This window comes from Camelus dromedarius, chromosome 24, assembly GCF_036321535.1.
Source record: "Camelus dromedarius isolate mCamDro1 chromosome 24, mCamDro1.pat, whole genome shotgun sequence".
In the NCBI taxonomy this organism is placed as follows: domain Eukaryota; kingdom Metazoa; phylum Chordata; class Mammalia; order Artiodactyla; family Camelidae; genus Camelus; species Camelus dromedarius.
In genome coordinates this window covers 9,424,325-9,444,178 of record NC_087459.1, presented here as the reverse complement: position 1 = coordinate 9,444,178, position 19,854 = coordinate 9,424,325, and the positions used below count along the sequence as shown (strand labels likewise).

General features: G+C 55.3%; 3 protein-coding genes and 1 non-coding gene across 4 annotated transcripts; all 4 read right to left on the bottom strand.

The window, feature by feature from the left end:
* Positions 1–549: 549 nt before the first annotated feature.
* On the bottom strand, positions 550–5,311 carry LOC105099681 (putative caspase-16). Its single transcript, XM_010992560.3, has 6 exons — positions 4,931–5,311; positions 4,154–4,376; positions 3,745–3,861; positions 3,267–3,341; positions 2,630–2,733; positions 550–1,991 (listed from the first exon to the last, which is right to left on the bottom strand). The coding sequence occupies exons 1-6, from the start codon at positions 4,946–4,948 to the stop codon at positions 1,878–1,880; spliced, it is 651 nt and encodes a 216-aa protein (XP_010990862.2). The 5' UTR covers positions 4,949–5,311; the 3' UTR covers positions 550–1,877.
* TRNAR-CCG (transfer RNA arginine (anticodon CCG)) lies at positions 981–1,053 on the bottom strand. The gene has a single exon. It is a non-coding gene; the product is annotated as a tRNA-Arg (tRNA).
* A 786-nt stretch (positions 5,312–6,097) lies between the features above and the next one.
* Positions 6,098–7,197, bottom strand: LOC116151937 (uncharacterized). Its single transcript, XM_031447558.2, has 4 exons — positions 6,914–7,197; positions 6,688–6,828; positions 6,406–6,601; positions 6,098–6,294 (listed from the first exon to the last, which is right to left on the bottom strand). Exons 1-4 carry the CDS (start codon positions 6,986–6,988, stop codon positions 6,098–6,100), a joined length of 609 nt encoding a protein of 202 aa, XP_031303418.2. The 5' UTR covers positions 6,989–7,197.
* Positions 7,198–8,158: 961 nt separating this feature from the next.
* Positions 8,159–14,088, bottom strand: ZNF213 (zinc finger protein 213). The gene is made up of 6 exons (XM_031447583.2): positions 13,950–14,088; positions 12,307–12,819; positions 11,445–11,568; positions 11,193–11,257; positions 10,862–10,985; positions 8,159–9,760 (listed from the first exon to the last, which is right to left on the bottom strand). Exons 2-6 carry the CDS (start codon positions 12,703–12,705, stop codon positions 9,102–9,104), a joined length of 1,371 nt encoding a protein of 456 aa, XP_031303443.2. The 5' UTR covers positions 12,706–12,819; positions 13,950–14,088; the 3' UTR covers positions 8,159–9,101.
* Positions 14,089–19,854: the final 5,766 nt, after the last annotated feature.

The following is a 19,854-nucleotide window of genomic DNA, read 5'->3' as shown; positions in this document are numbered from 1 at the left end:
ATCATTTCAAGATGTATGTAAGTCGAATAAACATACACAGTGCTGTATGTGAATTATCTCTCAGTAAAAGTGGGGGAAATTTTTTAAATGTTTATCTTAATGAAGTTTCTCTTCTTTATATTTATGGGCCCTTAGTAAACTACTGAAACATCATAAAAACGATAAAGGAAACAGTGACACTCCTCATGACCCCAAGGTCACCTGAGCCTACTGTAGGTGTACCGGCTCAGCTGCCATTCCCTCAGCGTTTTCCCTGGGAAGAAGGTCCAGTCACCTGGGCATTCTACTTAGCCAAAATCCCTTGCAGAGAACTCCGTTACGCAGGTAGAATCATTTTTTTCCCAATAAAATGGTGACTCAATCCTGGGTATATTCCTTATACTTAAATTGTTAAATATACATTCGCACTAGACATTTAAGGGTATACTCTCATTGCAAGAAATCGAAGTAATCTACTAGATCTTTTTAAAACATTTTTATTGCGGTAAAAAATATATATAGTTAAATTTGACATTTTAACCATTTGTGAGTGTACAGGTTAGCGGCATCAGTTACATTTGCAATATTGCGCAACCTTGTTTATTCCCAAAACTTTTCCATCATGATAATCTATTATATTTTTTAACGCATCTGACCACTGACCCCTTGCGGGAGACCCACCCTCGCAGAAGACCAACCCCTCGTCTGTACAGATTTTGTCATCTGAACTATATGCATGCAGCCAGTGCCCTTGGGCTTCCAGGGCTCACGGCCAGTGGCTTCAGTGTCCTCATTCCCTCGGGGTCTAACCAGGTTTGGGGCTCACATTGCCCTTGGGGTCACCCCGGGGTCCCGAGCTCCTCCGCTGCAGCGGCAGGGATGCGTCCGTGGGACTGGAGGGCAAGTGACTGACCCTGCCCGAGTGTCCTAGGCCCTTGTGGTGAGCATTTCTGGAGAAAGGGAAAATTTTATGCAGAGGGAGAAAAAAGGTTGCTTTGCAACGACCACGAAGGGACTCGAACCCTCAATCTTCTGATCCGGAATCAGACGCCTTATCCATTAGGCCACGCGGCCCTGCGGCAACGAGTGTTATGGCTTTTCTCATAAAGCATACTCTGGCGCCTGCTAGACATGCCCTAATGCGCATGCTCCTAGTAACCAGGAGCCCTGCCCCTCGAGTTCTGTGTGAGCTGGACTCTGCGCTGGGCTGCCGAGCTGGACAGAGAGCCCGCTGCTAGTGAAGGATGCATAAGTGGTCCTGTGCCTGGGAGTTCGAGCCTGGGTGAGGCTACCCAAGCCACTCCTGTCCCGAGAAGCTCCAGATATCTTCCCCGACCTGCTCCTGGCCCGCGCTGGATCAGGTGCTCCCCACTGCTCCCCTAGTCCCTTTGCTGCGCCATCACAGCACTGCTAAATCTTCCATGCTCTGTTCCAGTCTTGTGGCCCCAGACTGGATTCTGACTACCATGTAGGCAGAGGCCAGAGTGTCGCGTGGCCCCAGTGTGGGGTGCAGGTGGGGTGCGTGTGCGGGAAGGACAATATGGACCCCAGGCTGCCCCTTCCCAGGACATCCAGCTCAGCCTAGCAGCCCATGATGGGTTTCTGAGGCGCGGATGCTGCCCGGGCTCCTCCCCGCTTCCTCCCCAGTCCACACCCGGTGGGCCCAGCCTCTGAAGTGCCAGGCATTTTGCATACATTATCTCACTTATTGTCTTACCTCCCTGCGAGCAGGCACTATTCACGTATACAGCGATCATCATGTTTATTTCATGCCAGCTGAGTCACCTGTGCTATCGTGCCCGTTTTTAGATGAGGAAACCAAGGAGTGGATGGGGTCAGTGGTGGCGTTGGTCTGTGGCCACTCACTGTCAGCATTTCCTGGGTGGCGGCGGGCGCAGTCAGGAGTGCAGACAGAGCCGGCGCCTCAGGGAGCTGCGGATCTCCAGACAGGCCTTGCGGCGCTCGTCACAGTCGGGACCCAGCACCTCCAGCTCACACATCTGCCGATTGACCTGTACGGACCACACTTAGCCTGTACGCAGGCCTGCCAGATCCCCCGGCGCCCAGCCCAGCCTGGCACCGAGTGTATTGTAAGGCCTAAAATTTGAAGTGCTTCCTTGACATCTTTGAGTTTCATAGGCCCCCCTTGGTGTCCCCTCCTCTTGTCAGATGTGCTCCCTACCCCAAGCAGGAAGGGCACCCCACTGCGCTAGTTCCCCCACCAGACAGATCAGCTGCACTCCACCCAGTCCTCAGCCTGAGGGTCTTCAGTTCCCTGCCAACCTGTGAAATTATTCAAACAAGTGCATCACATCCTCCTACAGGAACCAGGGGCACCCCATTCCCAGTTACTACAAAGCCTAAAAGGAAGCCCCTGCAGGTTCACTCTGCTCTCCAGAGCAACCCCTACTGGCCCTGCATGGCCTGAGGTATCCTCCTCTTCCGGCTGTGAGTATATATGGCTAATAACTGCTGTCAATCTCACCTGTCCAGTGCCGGGTGTCCTGTGCCCAACCATCTCATGCTACTGAGGGTGGAGGATCCCTCCCTCAGTGATGGAGTGAATAGGAGGTGATTAGAACGCCAGGGCTTGGGAGAAGGATGAATCTAGCTCCTCTCCCCAGGTTGTCACCCCTCACCCCCAACTCACCTCAGTCATCAGCTCCAGGAGGTCTCGCCTGGGGTCAGCTCTGAGGACCTCCACCAGAGTCTGGATAAAGTCTGAGCCCTTTTCATCCCGATAGGCTACACAGCCTAGGCCAGAGGACCAGGGCCAGAGCATCAGACTCGGGCCCCTCCCAGCTGCCTTCTGACTCCCAGGGGCCTATTGTTGGTGGAAGTGGGGGCAAGCCCACAAGACCCTGGGAATCAGGCCAGGGAATGGGGCAGGGAGTTGAAACTTCTTGCTTCTGGAACAAGTAGTTGCTCAATATTTGTGGAGTGAATATACAATGAATTCAGTATTGAAGAAACATTCACTGTGAACCTACTATGTGCCGGGCCCTGGATGGTGCCCTGAGACACACAGAACTGTCCTGCTCGCATGGAATTTACAGTCTAGAGGGAAGGATGCAGGTATAGTGCTTAGCAGAGTCAGCCCTTAGTGCTCACCATCGTTCCTGTTACCATAAATAATAAACACAAAGGGAAGATGGCTTAACTGCATCTAGGCTGGGGCCCCTCCACCCCAACAGCCAAGCCCCAGATGCCCCTAAAGCCCACTTTTGATCTCTGGCCAGGAGGCTGGGCCCCATGTAACAAGACTTCTTGCTGACCTGTCCCCTTACCTTCAGCTGCTGCGTAGACCATCAGGATGTCTGCTTGGTCAGAGCTCCCTGGAATGGGGCCCCTGGGGAAGCTGCCTGCAAGAGGGACCAACTCCATTTACGTAGCATCCTGGGACTCTGCTAGCCCCAAGGGTCTCCTCGGGTCTGACTCAAGGACACACAAGGCAGGAGAAAGAGAGCAGGGCAGGAAAGACGGATCAAGTTTCCAATCTCAGCCCTGATGCTTATCAGCCATGTGATCTCAGAAAAGCTATTTCACCTTCCTGTCTCCAGGGTTGTTTGGGGGCTCATGCAGGGGAAGAAACCCTCAATTTTCAAAAGCCTTTGCCATTTAGAAAGGTTTTCCTTCCTATCTTCTTGGCGAAGAGAGGAAGGAGGTGGTGGCAGGATCTCAGCTCAGAGCCCTGGAGATGCTCTGCAGATGGCTGCCTGTGCCAGCCCTGCCCAAGCCCAGGCTCTGGGAGGAAGGCAGACCCACCTTGCACATCAGCATAGATCTGGATGACATCGGCTTGAGAGGGGGTGGCTGGTGGAGCCCGCAGCCAGCGCCAGAACCAAGGGAGAGCAGTGGGCCCCATGCCTGCATCCCTGTGCCCTGGTACAGGAAGGGACAGTCAGGTCTTTTCACTCAGAAGACACCTGGGGTGCTCCCAGGTCTCTCGCCCCCAGGCCCCAGAGTTCCTGGGCAGCCCTGCCAGGCTGGAAACATTCAGAGCACTGAAGGACAAGCGCGGAGGGTGAAGTGCTCCAGTTCACAGACTTGACCTCTGGGAGAAGCTGGCAGAGGGGGCGGGGAGAGGGTGGTGCTTAGGCTTCCTGGAGGAGGCTGAGGCTGGATGAGGAGAATGAGAGCAGCTGGACCCCGCCAGGCCCCAGACCCTGCTCACCTCCACGGCAAGCCTGAAGCAGGAAGATCTTGGGGCGGCCAACCAGGGCCCCACAGCGGCTCAGCTCCTGCACCAGCACCTCTGGCTGCACTTCTTGCCCATCAGCCCCCAGTAGCTGCCCCTGAGGCCCACCATGGGCCATCAGGGCCACAAGGGCACAGCTCACAGGGACCCTGTGAGCATCCAGCTGCTCCCGGAACTTGGCCATCTCCTCCTGGAAAGCCTGGGGGAGAGATGGAGGCCTGGGCCAGGGCCACTGCCTCCCTGGTGCCTGGTGGTCCTCCCTCCAGGTGGTTTTTCTAGCCCGCTGCCCACACTGCCTTCCACCTCCTGCCAGCCTCAGGCCCAGGGAGCAAGTCTTTTCTCTAACCTCCCTGCTGCAAGGCCTGGCAAGGCCTCATAGGAGGTGACATGTGGCTCCAGCCTCCTGCAGCTGGTTCTCTGGCCCCGGAGGAGAAGTTGCACCAAAAAGTAAAGAGGTGTGAAGGGAGGCAGTGAGCTGACAGATGTCTGGGAAGGAACCTGAGACCCTCCCAGAAAAGCCTGAGGGTCCAGTGAGGGCTGAGAGCAGGGGTGCAGAGAAACAGCAAGCATGGGAGGCCTCTGGGCTTCCAGAGGCAAGGAAGTGGGTTCCCAAAGCATGCAGCAGGGAGAGTGAAGGCTAGACTTCGGGGTGCACTTCCTGCCTATGATTGGCAAGAGGCCCAGGAGAGGGTCCTGGTGGGGGGGGGGGCCCATCATTCAGGGCACCACCAGAAGTACTGGGTATCCCCTCACCTGGGCTAGAGGGTCCATCTTCAGGGTGGTCTCGAAGCCCAGGGCTTGGCACAGGCCCCTCAGTGCCTCCACATCATGCTGGGCTCCAGGCCGGCCCTGGATCACAGCCAGGAGGAGGGCAGCCTGGGCCCCGGACAGGTCATACTGAGCACTGAGGCTGGGTTCTGGCTACAGACAGGGTTAAGGTTGATTCAGAGTGATCTGAGGCCCTCCCAGCTCCTCACCTCCCCACCTCAAGTCTCCCCGAGCCTCTGTCCCACTCAAAACTACTGCCATGTGGTTGGTCCCCTGTCCTGTCCCCCTCACCTCTGGCCCCCAGGGCTCCACATCCCCTAGGCACAGGGCCCCCCGCAAGGAGCTCTGAAGGACCAGGCAGTAGGCAGCCCCTGAGGACTCTTCAGCAGTCCTGCAGAAGACCTGGGGAGGATGGGCCAGAGGGCTCCTCAGGCAGCTGCTCCATGGGGTGTGGTTATGGGGGCGTGGGGGAGCAGAACCCTGGCTCCCCGAGTGGTAGTCATATGCTCATGGCTACCACATTCTTTCTGGGGTCCCCTGCCAGAATGAAGGGAGGAGAAGACAGATGAAGGAAAGGTAGGGCCTGAGAGTGTCCTAGTCCAGGCTCAACTCATCATCGGATTCTCAGGACATAAACAGCTTTGGAGGACCGTGGCCATGCCATTGACCACACTGCTCCCTGGCCCACAGAGGTGGACTTGTCCAGGAAGTCTCACAGGAGGGCACCGCCGGGGGAGGGCACCAGGCTGGGCCCACTCCTCACCTCAAGGTCACCCAGTGACCACCCCACTTCCCAGTAAGACCTTTGGGCCTTGGGACCAAGCCTCAATGACCCCCAACCCTGGCCCTCAGGGACCCCAAGTCTGATGGGACAGTCACTGCTGGGTGAGTGTGAACAAGGGTGGACAGGAAGACAAGTGTTGACTCAAGCATGGCGAGGAACAGCATTGCTGCCAGCCTGGAAGGGACTGAGTGGAGATGGGACAACAGGGAGGGCACACCAAGCAAAGGAGCAGCTTGGGTAAAGGCATGGAGCTGAGAAGATACTGGAATGTCCAGGGGATCCTGAGTGGGTTGTGAGGAGGGGCAGGGGTGAGGGTAGGAGGTGAGGCTTTGAAGCTGACACCCATGTGTGGACAATAAAGGCTTATGTCATGGAGTGAATGGGTGGGGAGCAACGGGTTCAGGACCACACAGTGGAGCCAGGGGAAGTGACCGGTGCAGCCCCCCTCCCTGGGACTCCCTTTCTGGAAACTTCACCTCTGTCAGCAGCTGCAGCAGGGACCAGTGAGGACAGTGGCCACAGAGCTCACCCAGGCTGGTGAGGAAGGCTCTGGGCTTGGAGGCAGCTGGGTGGAGAAGCAGTGCATTGGTCTGGAGGGAGGGTCTTGGCCCTCCTGCCCACCTCCGCCCTGGCTTTGCCGCGCCCCACAGGCAGGGTCCCTGCCCAGCCCACTCACCCCCAGGAGAGCTGGAGAGCAGCAGGAAGACTTTGGGGCAGCCATACAGGGCCCCACAGCGGCTCAGCTCCTGGACTAACTGCTGTGGCTGTCTCAGCTGCTGGCTGGGGGCCACCAAGGCCACAAAAGCACAGCCCACAGGGCCCCCATGGGCATCCAGCTGCTCCCGGAACCTCACCAGCTCCCACTGGAAGCCCTAGGGCAAGAGCGAGTGCTGGGCCTAAGTCCAGGGAGGCCCCACGTGGGGCTGGGAGTGGAGGGGGGAGGCCAGAGAGGGCTCACCTGGACTGAGGCCTCCCTCCTCTGGCAGCTGTCAAAGCCCAGGGTCCGGAACACACCCTCCAGGACGGTGACTGTAGAGGCCGATACTTCAGGGCTGCTGAGCAGCAGGGCTACCCTTGGACCCTGCATGCTGTACTTGCCCTGGGGAGGTAAGGCCAGAGTTGGGCTAGGGTGGGGCTCCGCTGGGAGCCAGGGATGGGCTGGGTCAGGCAGTGCCTCCAACTACCTTTCTTCCCAAGCTCTCCCAAGTATCTGCCATCTGTGAGGCCACCCGCAGGGTCCCAGCCACCAGGAATGCCATGGTGGTGAGACGGGGATCTCCTCCAAGCACAGACTTCCTCTCCTGGTCCCAGTTCCAATGCTCTGGGCCCCAATCCTTGCCCTCTCCCTGAGTCCTGTTCTATCAGTTCTGTTTATGGGCTAAGCTGGACTCTGCCCCCTGTGCTGGAACCCTGGGTCCGGGGCTCTATGCCCCGAGGCCCTGCTCTGTTCCTTGGCTCCAGCAGGATCCTTTCTGGCTGGCACTAACATGCCCCCACCTGAGCCAGGAGCCTATCTGTGCCCAGTCCTATTCTTAGCTCCTGGCCCACCTCCTATCTGATCTCGTTACACCCGAGTGTCTCCCTTCTGAGCCGGCCACCAGCACCAAACATTCCACATACTGCTCCGGACCTATCACCCTTTCTCATTCAGGGTGCCCACACACATGCGCACAGCAACTGCTAGCCCAAGGGCATGGGCAGTGGTGGAGAGCGCCACCCCATGGACAGAAACCCCCAGCTGGACTCAGCTGTCCAGTGAGACCCTTGTTGCTTCATTTTGGAAATGAGGTCCATCCAATAACCTCAGGATGAAGTCAGGTTAAATGGGAGGGCAGACAGGCTGGCACACAGACTAAGGGACAAAAGATCTTGTCTCAGCCCTCCCCCACCGCCTCTCAGGTGGCCTGCTGAGTACAAGGTGCTCCAAGCACCTTCTCTGCTGGGGGCCCCAGCCTGTGGCCAGGCACGGGAGGGTCAGATGTCAAGGGCTGGGTAGGGATGGGGCATGGCCCATTCTGACTGTCTCTTCAAGGGATATGAGCACAGGGTCCAGCTTACGAGTTCCAGATCCCCTACGGGTAGCACGAGTGTACCATCGCCTGACCAGTCACTGCCTCCGAGCCTGTTTCCTTATTTCACCAAAGGGAGAGGAGTGGTATGGTGATGACCCCAAGTCCCACTCAGCTCCTCCAGTCTCCTGCTGGGGTCGGGAGGGGTGCCACCAGCTGTCCATCCTCAGCTGTCCTCAGACCAGGACAGGCACTGGTCCCAAGGTTCATGGCAGCCCCTGGGATCCAGTTGACCTGGAAGCCACGGATGTAGCTCACATGCCACCAGGACTACCAGGTCAGGAGGCCCAGTGGTATGAATTCCAGGTCCTCCACTCCCCCACCCCCAGCAGCCGCCTAAAGAACAAGAACAGCCTGGAGGAAGTTTTCATGTTTATTCAAACCTTTCTGCTGCCCATTTGAGGCCAGCTGGGCCAGCTCCTTGGGAGGGCCTGTGGTCTGTCCCTGTGAATGCCCATCTGCATGGAATGCAGCATGACGGCAGTCAGTGACAGTGACAATGTCAGGCTGATAAGAGTGCTAGTGTTAAGTACCATGAACCCCATGACTCTGGGGAAGAGCAGAGCATCAGGAAGCAGCAGGCCCCCACCCGGCCCTGTTCTGGGTCTGCACCATTGGTCTTCTGCCCCTGGAGCCAACACCACCCTCCCCAGACAGGTCGGGGGTGACTCTCAGGAACTTACGGCAGGAAGGGAGGGGCAAGTCACCTAAGAGCAGAGGCAGACAGCTTCCATGCCACTGGGACAGGGCAGAGTGGTCAATGCCTGGAAATGGGAAGGGGTGGAGGCCAGAAAGCCCCTGTGGCATCACCCAAGACCCAAATCCTCACAGGTGTGGGCTGACTGTCCCTCCCAGAGCCCAGCAGCACCCCAAGGCTTAGGCTCCAGCCCCGCAGGAAGGCACATGTTGGCCAGACAAAAGGCCCAGCCCATGGACCCAGCTGAGAAGGCAGGGAACAGAGCTCCAGGGCCAAGCAAGGCTGAGGGGGGTTCTGGGATGGGGACCCCGGGCCCTGCCCAAGTCCTCATACTTTCCTGATGCTCCAGACTCTCCCCCATGCTCTATCCACCGGCCTGGAATGTGCTGGGGCTCCAGGAAACCATGGGAGAGGAAAAATCCTGGAGCAGGAAGGGGCACGGTGACCAGGTCACAGGGGATTTCTCTTCCTTGGGGGTGTGGGCCAGGTCCCGAGTGGGCAGGGCAGGCAGTTCTGAGGAGTATGAGATGCCCTGCAGTCCCACCAGCAGCGGGATGGTAGATTCAGACAGATGGAGGCCCCACTGCAGCCAGGCCCCACCAGCCCTCACCCCACGGGCTGGGCCATCTTGGCGTGCAGGCTCTGGTGGGCAATGAGGTGGGCGCGCTGCTTGAAGCTCTTGTCACACTCGCCACAGCCGAAGGGCCGCTCACCCGTGTGCACGCGCCGGTGGTCCAGCAGGTAGGAGCGCAGCGAGAAGCTCTTGCCGCAGTCACTGCAGCCGAAGGGCTTCTCGCCCGTGTGGATGCGCTGGTGGTCCGCCAGGTAGGCGCTGCGGCTGAAGCTCTTGCCGCACTCGGAGCAGGAGAAGGGCTTCTGGCCCGTGTGCACGCCCTGGTGGCGCACCAGGTCCGAGGAGCTGCGGAAGCTCTTGTCACACTCCTGGCACTTGTGCGGCTTCTCGCCCGTGTGCGTGCGCTGGTGGCGCGCCAGGTCAGAGCCCCAGCGGAAGCGCTTGCCGCACTGGCCACAGCTGTGCGGCTTTTCGGCCACCAGGTCCCGGAACTGCCGCCGGCGGGTGGGTGGCCGCCCGCGCCGCGCCCCCGCCGCCCGTCCTAGGGGCGCTCCCGGCCGGGCCTCGCCCTCCCAGGCCTCTGCTTCTTCGGGTCTCCAGGACACAGTCCCATCACCAACAACCTGGCCCGGGAGTGCTGTCACCACCTCGTCCAGCCGGGATCTCTCACTTTGGTCCTTGAGCCCCAAACCTGCAAGCGGAGGGGAGGCAGCGTCTTCAGTCGGGCTTGGTTCTGGGGCCAGAGCTGAGGGGAGGCCGAAGCAGGGCTGGGGGAAAGTGCCTTGGCGCTCAGGTTCCCACAGCCCTGAGCTCCTGCAGACCCCAGCCTTAGCTTCCTGCTCTGTAAAATGGGGACAGGATAAAATGACCACAGAGAAACCATTCAGAGTAAGCGGCAAGGGGTTGGGCTTGGCTTATTTAGCAGAGACACTTACTAATTATACGTCTACCCAAACTATGCCTCCTTCCCACACTGGGATCCAACGTTCCACTTCAAACCCTGGCTGTTCAAACTCCAAAGCTGAATCGATTTCAGGAGTCGCTAAATTACGCAAACTCTCACCATTCATGATCAGACACTGAGGAACCACATGGGCTCAGCTGACATGGTCTCTCTCATTATACAAGCTCTTGTCCTCTAAATTCAAAAACAGACAAGGATGGATCGGGAGGGATCCCACCCAGGAGGGATCCCACCCATCCCACCCATCCCACTGGGTTGTACGGATTAAATGAGATAATCCCCGAACAGTGCTTAGGAAGCCCTGGCTTGGAGAGGGACCCTGGAGTGTGGCCTCTAGTGAGCAGGGCCCATGAACACATGGCAGGTGTGTGTCAGTGCGTCTTCAAGGGGCTGGCTGAGGGGGCCTCACAAGCACTGTTTGCACTAAGTCCCAGCTCCGGCCCTTCAGTGTCTTTTGACCTCTCTGAGTCTCAGGTCCCTCATCTATAAACGTGCACATTTCTATGCACCAGGTTGTGAGAATCACATGAGAAGATGCCTGTACTAGAGCTGAGCACGGCACTGGCATGGCAAGCACTCCTCATATATTAATACATGATCACAGGCAGGGAGAAGTGAACGCCAGCACAAAGGAAGCCTCTAGGGGCTCTCAAAGAGAGGCAGAGAAAGCCCTCTTTGGAGCCAGCTAAGGAAGAAGCAGGAAGGAAGACAGATTTCCAGCAGGATGTGCCTGGGCCCACCCTCTGCTGCTGGGACTCCGAGGAGGCAACAGCCTCCAGCTCAGACGAGCCATGGACCCCAAGGATCCTGGCTGTGCCCACTGCTTACCCAGGGAAAGGTTCCGGGAGTTCTCCCTTTTTATGTCCCAGAAGAGATCCCTCTGAGCAGGGTCCAGGGACCCCCATTCTTCCCGGGAGAAATAGAAGGGAATGTCTCCAAATGTCACAGGTCCCTGGAATGAGGTGAGAAAACTCAGCTCAGGGCTGCCTTGCTCAGGACTCCCCGGGTGGTCATGGGTGGAGACAGGAAGGGGGCTGGGATGGGAAATGGGATGCCTCCGTCGGGGCAGGATGATGGATAGAAGCAGCTTTGGTGAGAAGGCAAGACCCATTTTAGGGACTCATCAGCATCCGAGGGGACAAAGGGACTGGTGACTCACCCCAGAGGCAAAGCAGGTATCTGCTGTCTCTCTGGCACTCCCCTTTTTAAGAGCAGGTAGTTGGGCTGAAAAAAAAGAATGGAGCCTCAGAGAGGCAGGCCCAGGCCAGGAGTGAGATCTCACACACTCTGCTTCACACACACATGCACACTTCGCCTCCATGGAGCAGAAATACCCTGCTACCCTTAGTGCAACGCCTGGAAGGGAGCCAGGCCCCTGACCAGCTACTCTGCGACCTACAAGCTTACTCACCACCATGGCTGTGCTGCTCCCAGGGTCCAGGTGGCTGGCTCCGTGCCCCTACCTTCCGGGGAGGTCCCTTGGCCTGGGATCCCTGGACTGTAGCCACAGGTTCCGCCTCCTCTGAGGGCACGTCCTGTGCAGGAACCACAACATGCTCATCAGCACCGAGACCAGACGGGGGAGACAGTTTAATCCCTGGGAAGGAGACACAGGACACGTCCCTCAGGATGTTGGGGTTGTGGGGAAGAAGATCAATATGGGGCCCAAGGAAAGTCCAGAGAAGATGGGACACCAGGCGGTGCTATGTGCCCAGGGACACTCCCCAACCAAGCATGAGCAAGCTCCAGCCCCCAAAGCTCAGAATCAAAGAGCCACTTAGTGAGGGGCAGTGGGTGGAGACCTTCCTGTCAAGGGCATAATCCTATACTCACCAGCCACTCATTAGCATCTCCCCAGATGCCTCCAGTGTCAAGGACCCCACACCCCATAAGACAGCAGGGTTCACAGGGACAGCTCTACCTTCTGATACCCCCTCTGGTGCTCTCACTACACACATCACTGTATCCCCAGAGTCTGGCCTAGAGCAGAACACAAATGAAACTTTGTAGAACCTGGGTGGAGCTAAAACATGCCTTCCTGGAACATGCCCACTTTGGTCCTGCTGCTGCCCTCCAAAGCCACCAAAAAGAAACCAGATTCACTTGGATAGTGTCTTTCAGAAAAGCAACACGTTAGGACCTGCTCCTGTGGATGCTCCCTCTGGCTCTGCATATCCCCCCAACCCCTGGAGGACTCATCTCTACAGAGGTGGCCACCTCTCCTCAGTCCAGGTGCCATCCAGGTGCCCCTGGATGTGGAAGGGGCCCCTCACCTGTGGCCAAGCTTTCACTGGCTGCTTTTGCAGGTCCTCCACCAAGGCAACAGCTTCCTCACCACTCCCAGGGCAGCGTTCGCAAACCCAGCTCTGGACGCCCACAGGCAGCACGTTCAGGAACTGCTCCAGCACCAGCAACTCCAGGATCTGCTCCTTGGTGCGCAGCTCAGGCCGCAGCCAGCGGCAGCAGAGCTCCCAGAGCTGGCTGAAGGCTTCATGGGGCCCGCCTGCATCGCCGTAGCAGAACTGCCGAAAGCGCTGGCGGCAGGCCTCTGAATCCCTGCTGTCCTCTTGCTGGGCTGAGTCCTGCTCCCAGGAGGAATCTTCTACCTTCACGATCAGAAGCCCTTCTCCCTCCCCAGGGGCCTGGTCCTGAGGCTCTGGGGGGGCTGCCATTCCCCTGGCCTAAGGCTCAGGGCTAGTCAGCCTCAATCTGGGCCTGAAAGCCTGCCCTTCAGTCTCCCAGAGGGATTCCCAGTGGCAGCTGGGTTGGCATCTGGACACGCATTCCTGGGGAAAGAACAAAATAGCAGGAAAGGGGGCAGTACATGAGCAAAAACCAGCCTGGAGGGACATCCAGGGACTCCAGTTCCCATTCTTTGTGACCCGGGAGTCTTTTTCAGGCTCTCCTGTAATGCCTTGCTCACATGACTCTCCTACCAATACAGGTCCACAGCCTCTTATCCTCAGCTCCAAAATCCAAAACTCTCAGGTTTTCACCACCTGGCCTACTGATATGAAATGAGAGCATTAATAATCTCCATTTATCTCACAATGTAAATGTTCATGTTTTATGGCAGAAATATTAATGTATTTATTCAATCTATAAAAATTCATCAAGCTGTACTTCTGACGTATATTTTTGTGTGTATGTTACAATTCAATTTTTAAAAAGCTTAATGTATCTGATTGACTGTTGCCTCAGATTCTGGCGGTGCTATTTGATATACAATATACGTACTGTACTATTGTTCTCAAATTTGAAAACTTCATAATTCCAAAAGACATTTGGCCCCTAGTGTGTCAGCAAAGGGCCCACAGACACCATCCTGAGCCATTTATCCACATGAACATGACACACAGTTATATCTTATTGCTACTCTTTACAATAGTCCTGAAAGTCGTGTATTTTGAAGTTTTCTTTAATTGCTTTTTGTTTCAACAAAAAAGTGATACAAACCATTGAAATAAAGAGAGGAGACTTAAATATACATAGAAGAGAAACTCTCCCTTCCACATTGCAGCTGCACCCCCATTAACAGCCTGACATATGACCTTCCAAACCTTTCTCTGTGCATCTATTGGAAATGTATCCATAGAAACGGAGAGTGAAAAAAAGTGCTTTGTGTGTGTTTTTACACAAACGAGGTCTTACTGCACACACAATCTTGTAATTTGCTTTTCTACCTAATAATGCTTCTTCATTTACCACTCTAGGAGATTCCGTGGCAAAGATGTACTCATTTCTTATTGAACACCCGAGTGAGGCATTCAGGTTGTTTCCAATTATTTACTACTCGCTAAGCACTTTATTTACTTCATTCTTCTACTCCTCATAACACCCCTGAAAGGTACGCGCTCCATTCTCCTTCTCCAGTGACCGAGGAGGAGGCTCCGCTCGCTGAGAGCCAGGGACTCACCAGGGTTGCTCTGCAGGCAGGCGGGAAGGCGGGCCGGGCCAGAGCCCCGCGCTGGGTCCCAGCCGCCTTGCCTCCGCGGAGATGAGAGGAGGAGGGTTGGACAGCGGGTTCGGCGCCCCGGGCTTCCCCCGGCACTTCCCAGTGGTGCGCGCCCTCTACGATCTTTGCCTCCGGGCGCCGATCCTGGTCGCCCGGAGCCCCGCGCTCGACCTCTGAGCTCCGTGGCCCGCGTCGCTGGTCCCGCCCCCAGAACACACACCTCCCACAGTCTCCCAGGCGTTCCCAGTTCCGCCGCCAGGTCCCAGACCGGAAGTTCGTGTGGGCTCGCGGGGAAACGACACTGCGCGTGCGTCAAGGCAAGCACTACGAACTACACCGCCCAGGAGGCTGTTCGTCAATCAAACTTGCCTCCTCCTTGATGGACGGCCAATGAACGGGGAGAATGCCCAAGGATGGCCAATCAGAAGGCAGCGACGCCATGCGCATCAGCACCTATACCCCCAGCTGGGATGTGCGACAATACCCTCGCGGTCCTCCTCCCTCTCCGTTTATCGTTCAGTTTTGTGTGCTGCTTTCACCTGTAAGGGGTGAAAAGAGGAGGCCAAGGCTGGCCTGGTGGGCAGAGACGTCGCTTGGCCCAGCTACGATTGGAGCGCCCGCTCCGCCGGAAGGGATGCTCTAGCGCGGACGCTGCCTTCCGCCCCTGACTCCGCTCCAGCGTGGGTCGAGGGCTGGAGGCGCGGTGGGCCAGGAGCTGGCGCTCGGCCCTGAGAGACTCATTTATAGCTTTTTGGGTTCCGCCCCCGCCCAAGTCTTTAGCCGCTCCTCTCGGGCCGTTGAAGCTTCCTGGGAAATGCAGTCCAGTGAAGGGCACGGAACTTCCTGCGGCGATTCTCTGTCCCCGAAGGTCGGCCAGGGTTTGTAAGCAGGACACGGCAGCTGGGGACTCTGACCCCGAGGAGTCCCGCGCTCTCCCACCAGCATGTTGGACTGAAGGAAGGCGGGGGTCTCCGGGCTGGGGAGAATCTAAAGCAGGCAGGCCGCGTCGGGGAAGCTCTGGGTTCTCCTTTCCATGCGTTTGGACCTGCTCCCACCCTTTTCTTAACTTCTCTTGGAAATCTCAGGCTCCGAATCTTTTTCTGAAATAGAACCATTTCTTGTGGTGGTGGTGGTTGTTTGATTATGCAAGTATTGCGTCCTTAGTGTAGGAAAGAAACTTAAGAAAGTATGGAAATTATAATAAAAGTACCCATATCCACAAGGCTAGCTTCCTCACTCTGCTCACATGGCACTCCCTCAAAGCAGTTTTTCTCTAACCCTATGTAAACAGCACCTCCGTAACCCCCACCCCACCCCTGGCCATACATCTGCCCTGCCTTATTTTTCCCCCTAACTTTTATCACTACCTGACGTATTTGTATGATATCCCCCCCCCACTACTCGACTATAATTTCCATGAGGATGTTTTCACTGCGCTACTTCTAGCACCTAAAATATTGTGCCTGGCACGTTATTTGTTAAGTAACTTAAGGTAAAAATAACTGAAAGTTTAAAATATCTCTAATAAGGCCATTCAGAAATAAGCACTATTAATATTTTAGTCTGCTCTTACAGTTCTACATCTATGAATATTTCCAATATAAATCTGGAATCATTCTATATAAGGTTTTGTTGGCTCAAAAGATATATTTCCAAGTCAGCATTTATAAATAAAATCATCCGTTTTGCAAGTTCCATAGTATTCCATACCATGAAATTTCCATAGTCCATTTAAACTCCCTTACTCTTGGACATTTGGACTGTTTCCCTATTTCTGTATTTGGGGATGCTTACTACATACACTTTACTGCATTTTCTTGAACAACTTGCTGGAGGGGATGAGCCAAGACTGTTCTATAAAGATGCTACTAGGCTCCTTCTCCTCCCCCTACTGGCCCCAGTGGAAAACTGAGCAAGAAAGGAACTTGAAAAATCCTTTTCCACTGTGGCCTTACAGTGTTCTTCCAATGCCCTCTACCGACAAAGACTAACATCAAGTTGGCTTGCAAAGGGGAAACCTACAGATCCGGCTCCATTATCACAAAGCAGGACAAAAAGGATGTATTGGGGGCTGAGAGACAATTCATAACTAGGACACCTACCATATATATTATTGGGGATTGCTTGTAGATGATAAATTATTTGTATATAATTATATTGAAATTGACCACCTTATTGCACTTTCTTTTCCTCCTGATAGTGTTTATTTTCTAGCTAGAAAATACACTCTATAATGAAAAAAATAAAATTCCAGAAAATTTTTATTCATTTCCAGAATTTACACTATTTTCTTAGCCTTTTTCATTGTACAGAACTCTCTAAACAATGTTAAGATTTTTAAAAATGATTTATGATTAACTGTCTATTGAGCCCAACTTGTTCTGATCAGTGCCCTGTAGGATTGTATTCATCTTCATGGCTACCCTGGAGCTTTGTTAGTTGAGAACAGAAAAACTGGTGTTTGCTCTAGGAGGTGACTGAGGCATAGGCCAGAGTGCTGCCTTTGCAACCCAGGCAGAAAGCCTGCCTGATCACAGGATGGCCAAAGAGCATGCACATGAGGAAGGCTGAACCATCCTCATAACCTCCTGTTCTCCACCCTCCACGGGACACCAGGGAGAAACGTCAGGCCACAGCCTCTCATAAGTCTCACCTCTCCAGCCTTCTCTCCTGCCTATCCCCCCCACCCCCGCCCCAAACAGTGTCATTTCACTTCCTGGAACACCAACCTCTTCCTCATGGCTGGGCTTTTATTCATTCTGTTCCCCTTGCCTAGAAGGTTCTGCCCTGAAATCCTTGTAAAAGGGCTTTTTGTTATTCTTCAAGTCTCAGTTTAAACATCCCCTCCTTGGAGGGGCCTTCTCTGACAACCAGTTCCTAACAGCCTCTATTGCTTCACCCCACTCGTTTCTTTCTGGCATCTGTTACTACTTGGAATTGATGTATGTGTCATTTATGTACTTAGCCTCCCTCAGTAGAGCAGAACCCTGTGAGGGCAGGGTTCTTGTCTCAGTTTTTCATCGCTTATTCGTTAATATTTAGTAAAGGACCTGGAACTCAGGCATTCGTTTCGTATTTGAAAAATGAATGAGTGAATGCAGCAAAGCCCTTATTTAACGTTTCCCCGCCCTTTGCTACCACCCCCGCACCACCCAGAACCACGCGCCCCCCACCCCCTTGCTGACTGCCTCAGCTTTCCTGGCTCCCAGCAAAAGAACCAAGGTCTTCTAGGTCGTTTCCGCACCGGCGTCCTCTTCCAGGCGGCACTGTTAGGCCCTGCTCTAGGCCTCACAAGGAGCCAGAGCGCCGGCAGGCGGTGTCCAAGCTCCCCCTGCGCCGCAGACATGCCGGCCATTGTCACCGCCTGATGTGGCCGCGGGGCTCGGGCTCCCCGGATCTCTGGGCAGCAACAAGACTCAGCTCCGCTCGCGAAGCCAGAAGTGGCTCTGGCCCGGGCCCCCGCCCTCTGTCCGCTCCCTCCCTGGGACAGCAGGAGGGTCGGCATCTCGGTGGTAGGCCCGGCGCGGACTCCGAATTCTCGGCGGTTGGCGATAAAGCCAGGAATCCAGCCGGGGTAGTTGGTTCCTTTCGCAACGCACACTGGGCGGAGGGAAAAAGCCAAAGTTTCAAAGCTCAGAGCTTGGAAAAGTTGCCAGGCAACCGTGCGGCTTTGGGGCGTGGAGGGAAAAAAAGGGGTTCTCCGAGAAAAAACGTCAGCCGTAATTGGCCAGTTTTGCTGGAGCCCACCCCCACCCACCCCGGCACTTGATTGGCAAAGCGCAGAGTGGAAGGGACTGGACCTTCTGGAACCCACCTTCCCGACTAAGAGGCGAACCCGCCGACACACCCTGGTGGGTCTCCAGACCTCACCACCCGCGGGGTCACACGAGCTCAGGAAGGACTTGCCAGCCTAGCGCTGTGCTGAGACTTACGACCCGGCCTGTCCCGGGGAAGGTTGCGCACCTTCAGTAAGGTCCTGGGCTGGCGGCGCAGAGAGAGGGTAGGAAGCCCCGAGGAAATACCTCCCCAAACCCCAACCCCGCCGGCCTTTCCCTAGTCCTATTCCATGAGGCCCAGGTGCGCAGGTTAACCGTGGCAATCAGTTCCCCTGTGCCAAGAAGCTGTCAGATGTAAGCAGAAGCCAGGAGGAAGCATGCCACCTCTGAGCCTCCTCACCAGCTCCCCAGGGCCACCAAAACCTTTCTCTAGAGTCCTCCCCACCCCCAGCCCAGCTCAGTGATGTTCCATCACCCCGCCAAATCATGAACACCATCCAGCCTGCCAGTCTAGGTTCTTCCACGATGCTCCAGCTACCTCCTCAGTCTTAACTGTTTTTGTCAAATATTTCCCAAACTGCCAAGTGCCACTCTTAAAACTCTCTAGCCAGATCTATCTCAGAATGGTGGCCTCTGGATGGATCTCTAGGGAGAAGAGGACAGAGACTCATGGCACCCTTGGAATCAGGCCCCTCTGCACTGTGCTATGGAAAGGGGGACACAGTTTCTCCTGGATGTTGTGGTCTCTGAGCTCCTCAGAAGCCAGAGCAAAGACTTTAAATGGCTCCCTGGCTCACTTGACAGACCTCCAAGCAGTTCGAGTTCTAACACAAGGGCCACGTGGCCCAAGGAACTGAAATCAAGGCAGGTGAATACCCACTGTGCTAATGAGTACTCTGTGCTCCACTCAGCCAAGTGATGACAGTTCCTAGTTGGTTTTAACAAGCCTTTCTCACTCTGTCTCTCTGCATCAGAAGACAAGCTCCTGGAAGCAGTGAGCCCGCTTTATGTGAACAAGACCCCCTCAGGCCCTCACACTGAACCAAGTAGAGAAACCCCATTTCTGGATGAGTGACCCTTGCCATGAAGACAAGCTGGAGGGAAGAAACTGCTTTTTTTCTCACCTCTTCAAGAAAGAGCCAACCAGTTCAACCACTCCTGCCAGCAGCCCAACCCTAGACATTACCGAGTCCTGCCTGGGCCCCCACTAGTCAGCAGCTTCCTGGCAACCAGCTGATTACATCACCCCTCAATCTCCAGCTGAGTCCAATGCCCCTGAAGGTCAACTCTACTGTTCACCTTACTCTTTTTAGACAGCCCTGCTTCATAATGTCATGCACTAATTAGACAGTCAATAGCTGTTGGGGTGCATGGAAACAGAGATATTCTTTACAGGATAAAAGTCCCGGACCTGAATCCTAGCTTCCAGCTGTCTGGTTGAATGACTTTGGGCAAGTTATTGGACTTCTCAACTTGCTTCCTCATGCATAAGACAGATAAAACCCACTGCTCAGAGGTGCAGAGAGTTAAGGTGACGTATACATATATGGTGCTTGGCCCCATGCCTGGCAGGGCAGCTGCTCCATGACTGGCAGCTGTTATTACTGTCTCAGTCCTGCTCAAGCCATTTCATCCCTTAGGGGCTGGGAGCCAACCAGGGCTGCGAACGCCCTGCAGGCCCTGTGATCCGCAGAGACAGGTGGGGTCCTAGCAGCCTCCCCAATGCAGACATCCTCACAGTCAGCTGGCATCAGAACTGAATGTAATCTTAAGAGCTGACCAGCAAATCTAGAATAATAAGCAGGCTGAGCCCACCCTCCCCAGGAAACATGAGAGAATGGGAAGCTACAGAGGTAAAAATACAGAAAGCCAGGAGTGAGACAGATAGGCAGGGGTGGGTAGGGCAAATTATAAAGGACAGAGGCCAAGAAGGTGAAAAGTAGCAGAGGGAGCTGGCAGCAGCCTGAGAAAGGACCAGGAGGGGCAGTGGTTCCTAGTAAGTGAGAAAGCCTCGCTGGCTTACAGCTGAGCCCCAGTGGACGCAGATTAAAATGACCAGTCACAAAATGCAGGCCCTGGTGCCTGAGACA

Excerpts from the sequence above, each read along its gene's own strand:
- LOC116151937 (XM_031447558.2), bottom strand. The coding sequence starts at position 6,988 with ATGGCATTCCTGGTGGCTGGGACCCTGCGGGTGGCCTCACAGATGGCA. Across the intron at positions 6,829-6,913 it reads GGGAGAGCTTGGGAAGAAAG|GGCAAGTACAGCATGCAGGG; the intron begins GTAGTTGGAGGC and ends TTACCTCCCCAG. Across the intron at positions 6,602-6,687 it reads GGAGGGAGGCCTCAGTCCAG|GGCTTCCAGTGGGAGCTGGT; the intron begins GTGAGCCCTCTC and ends CTCTTGCCCTAG.
- ZNF213 (XM_031447583.2), bottom strand. The coding sequence starts at position 12,705 with ATGGCAGCCCCCCCAGAGCCTCAGGACCAGGCCCCTGGGGAGGGAGAA. Across the intron at positions 10,986-11,192 it reads ATACCTGCTTTGCCTCTGGG|GGACCTGTGACATTTGGAGA; the intron begins GTGAGTCACCAG and ends ACCTCATTCCAG. Across the intron at positions 9,761-10,861 it reads CTCCCGGAACCTTTCCCTGG|GTTTGGGGCTCAAGGACCAA; the intron begins GTAAGCAGTGGG and ends CTCCGCTTGCAG.
- LOC105099681 (XM_010992560.3), bottom strand. Across the intron at positions 3,342-3,744 it reads GATCTATGCTGATGTGCAAG|GCAGCTTCCCCAGGGGCCCC; the intron begins GTGGGTCTGCCT and ends TCCCTCTTGCAG. Across the intron at positions 1,992-2,629 it reads TCCTGGAGCTGATGACTGAG|GTCAATCGGCAGATGTGTGA; the intron begins GTGAGTTGGGGG and ends TGGTCCGTACAG.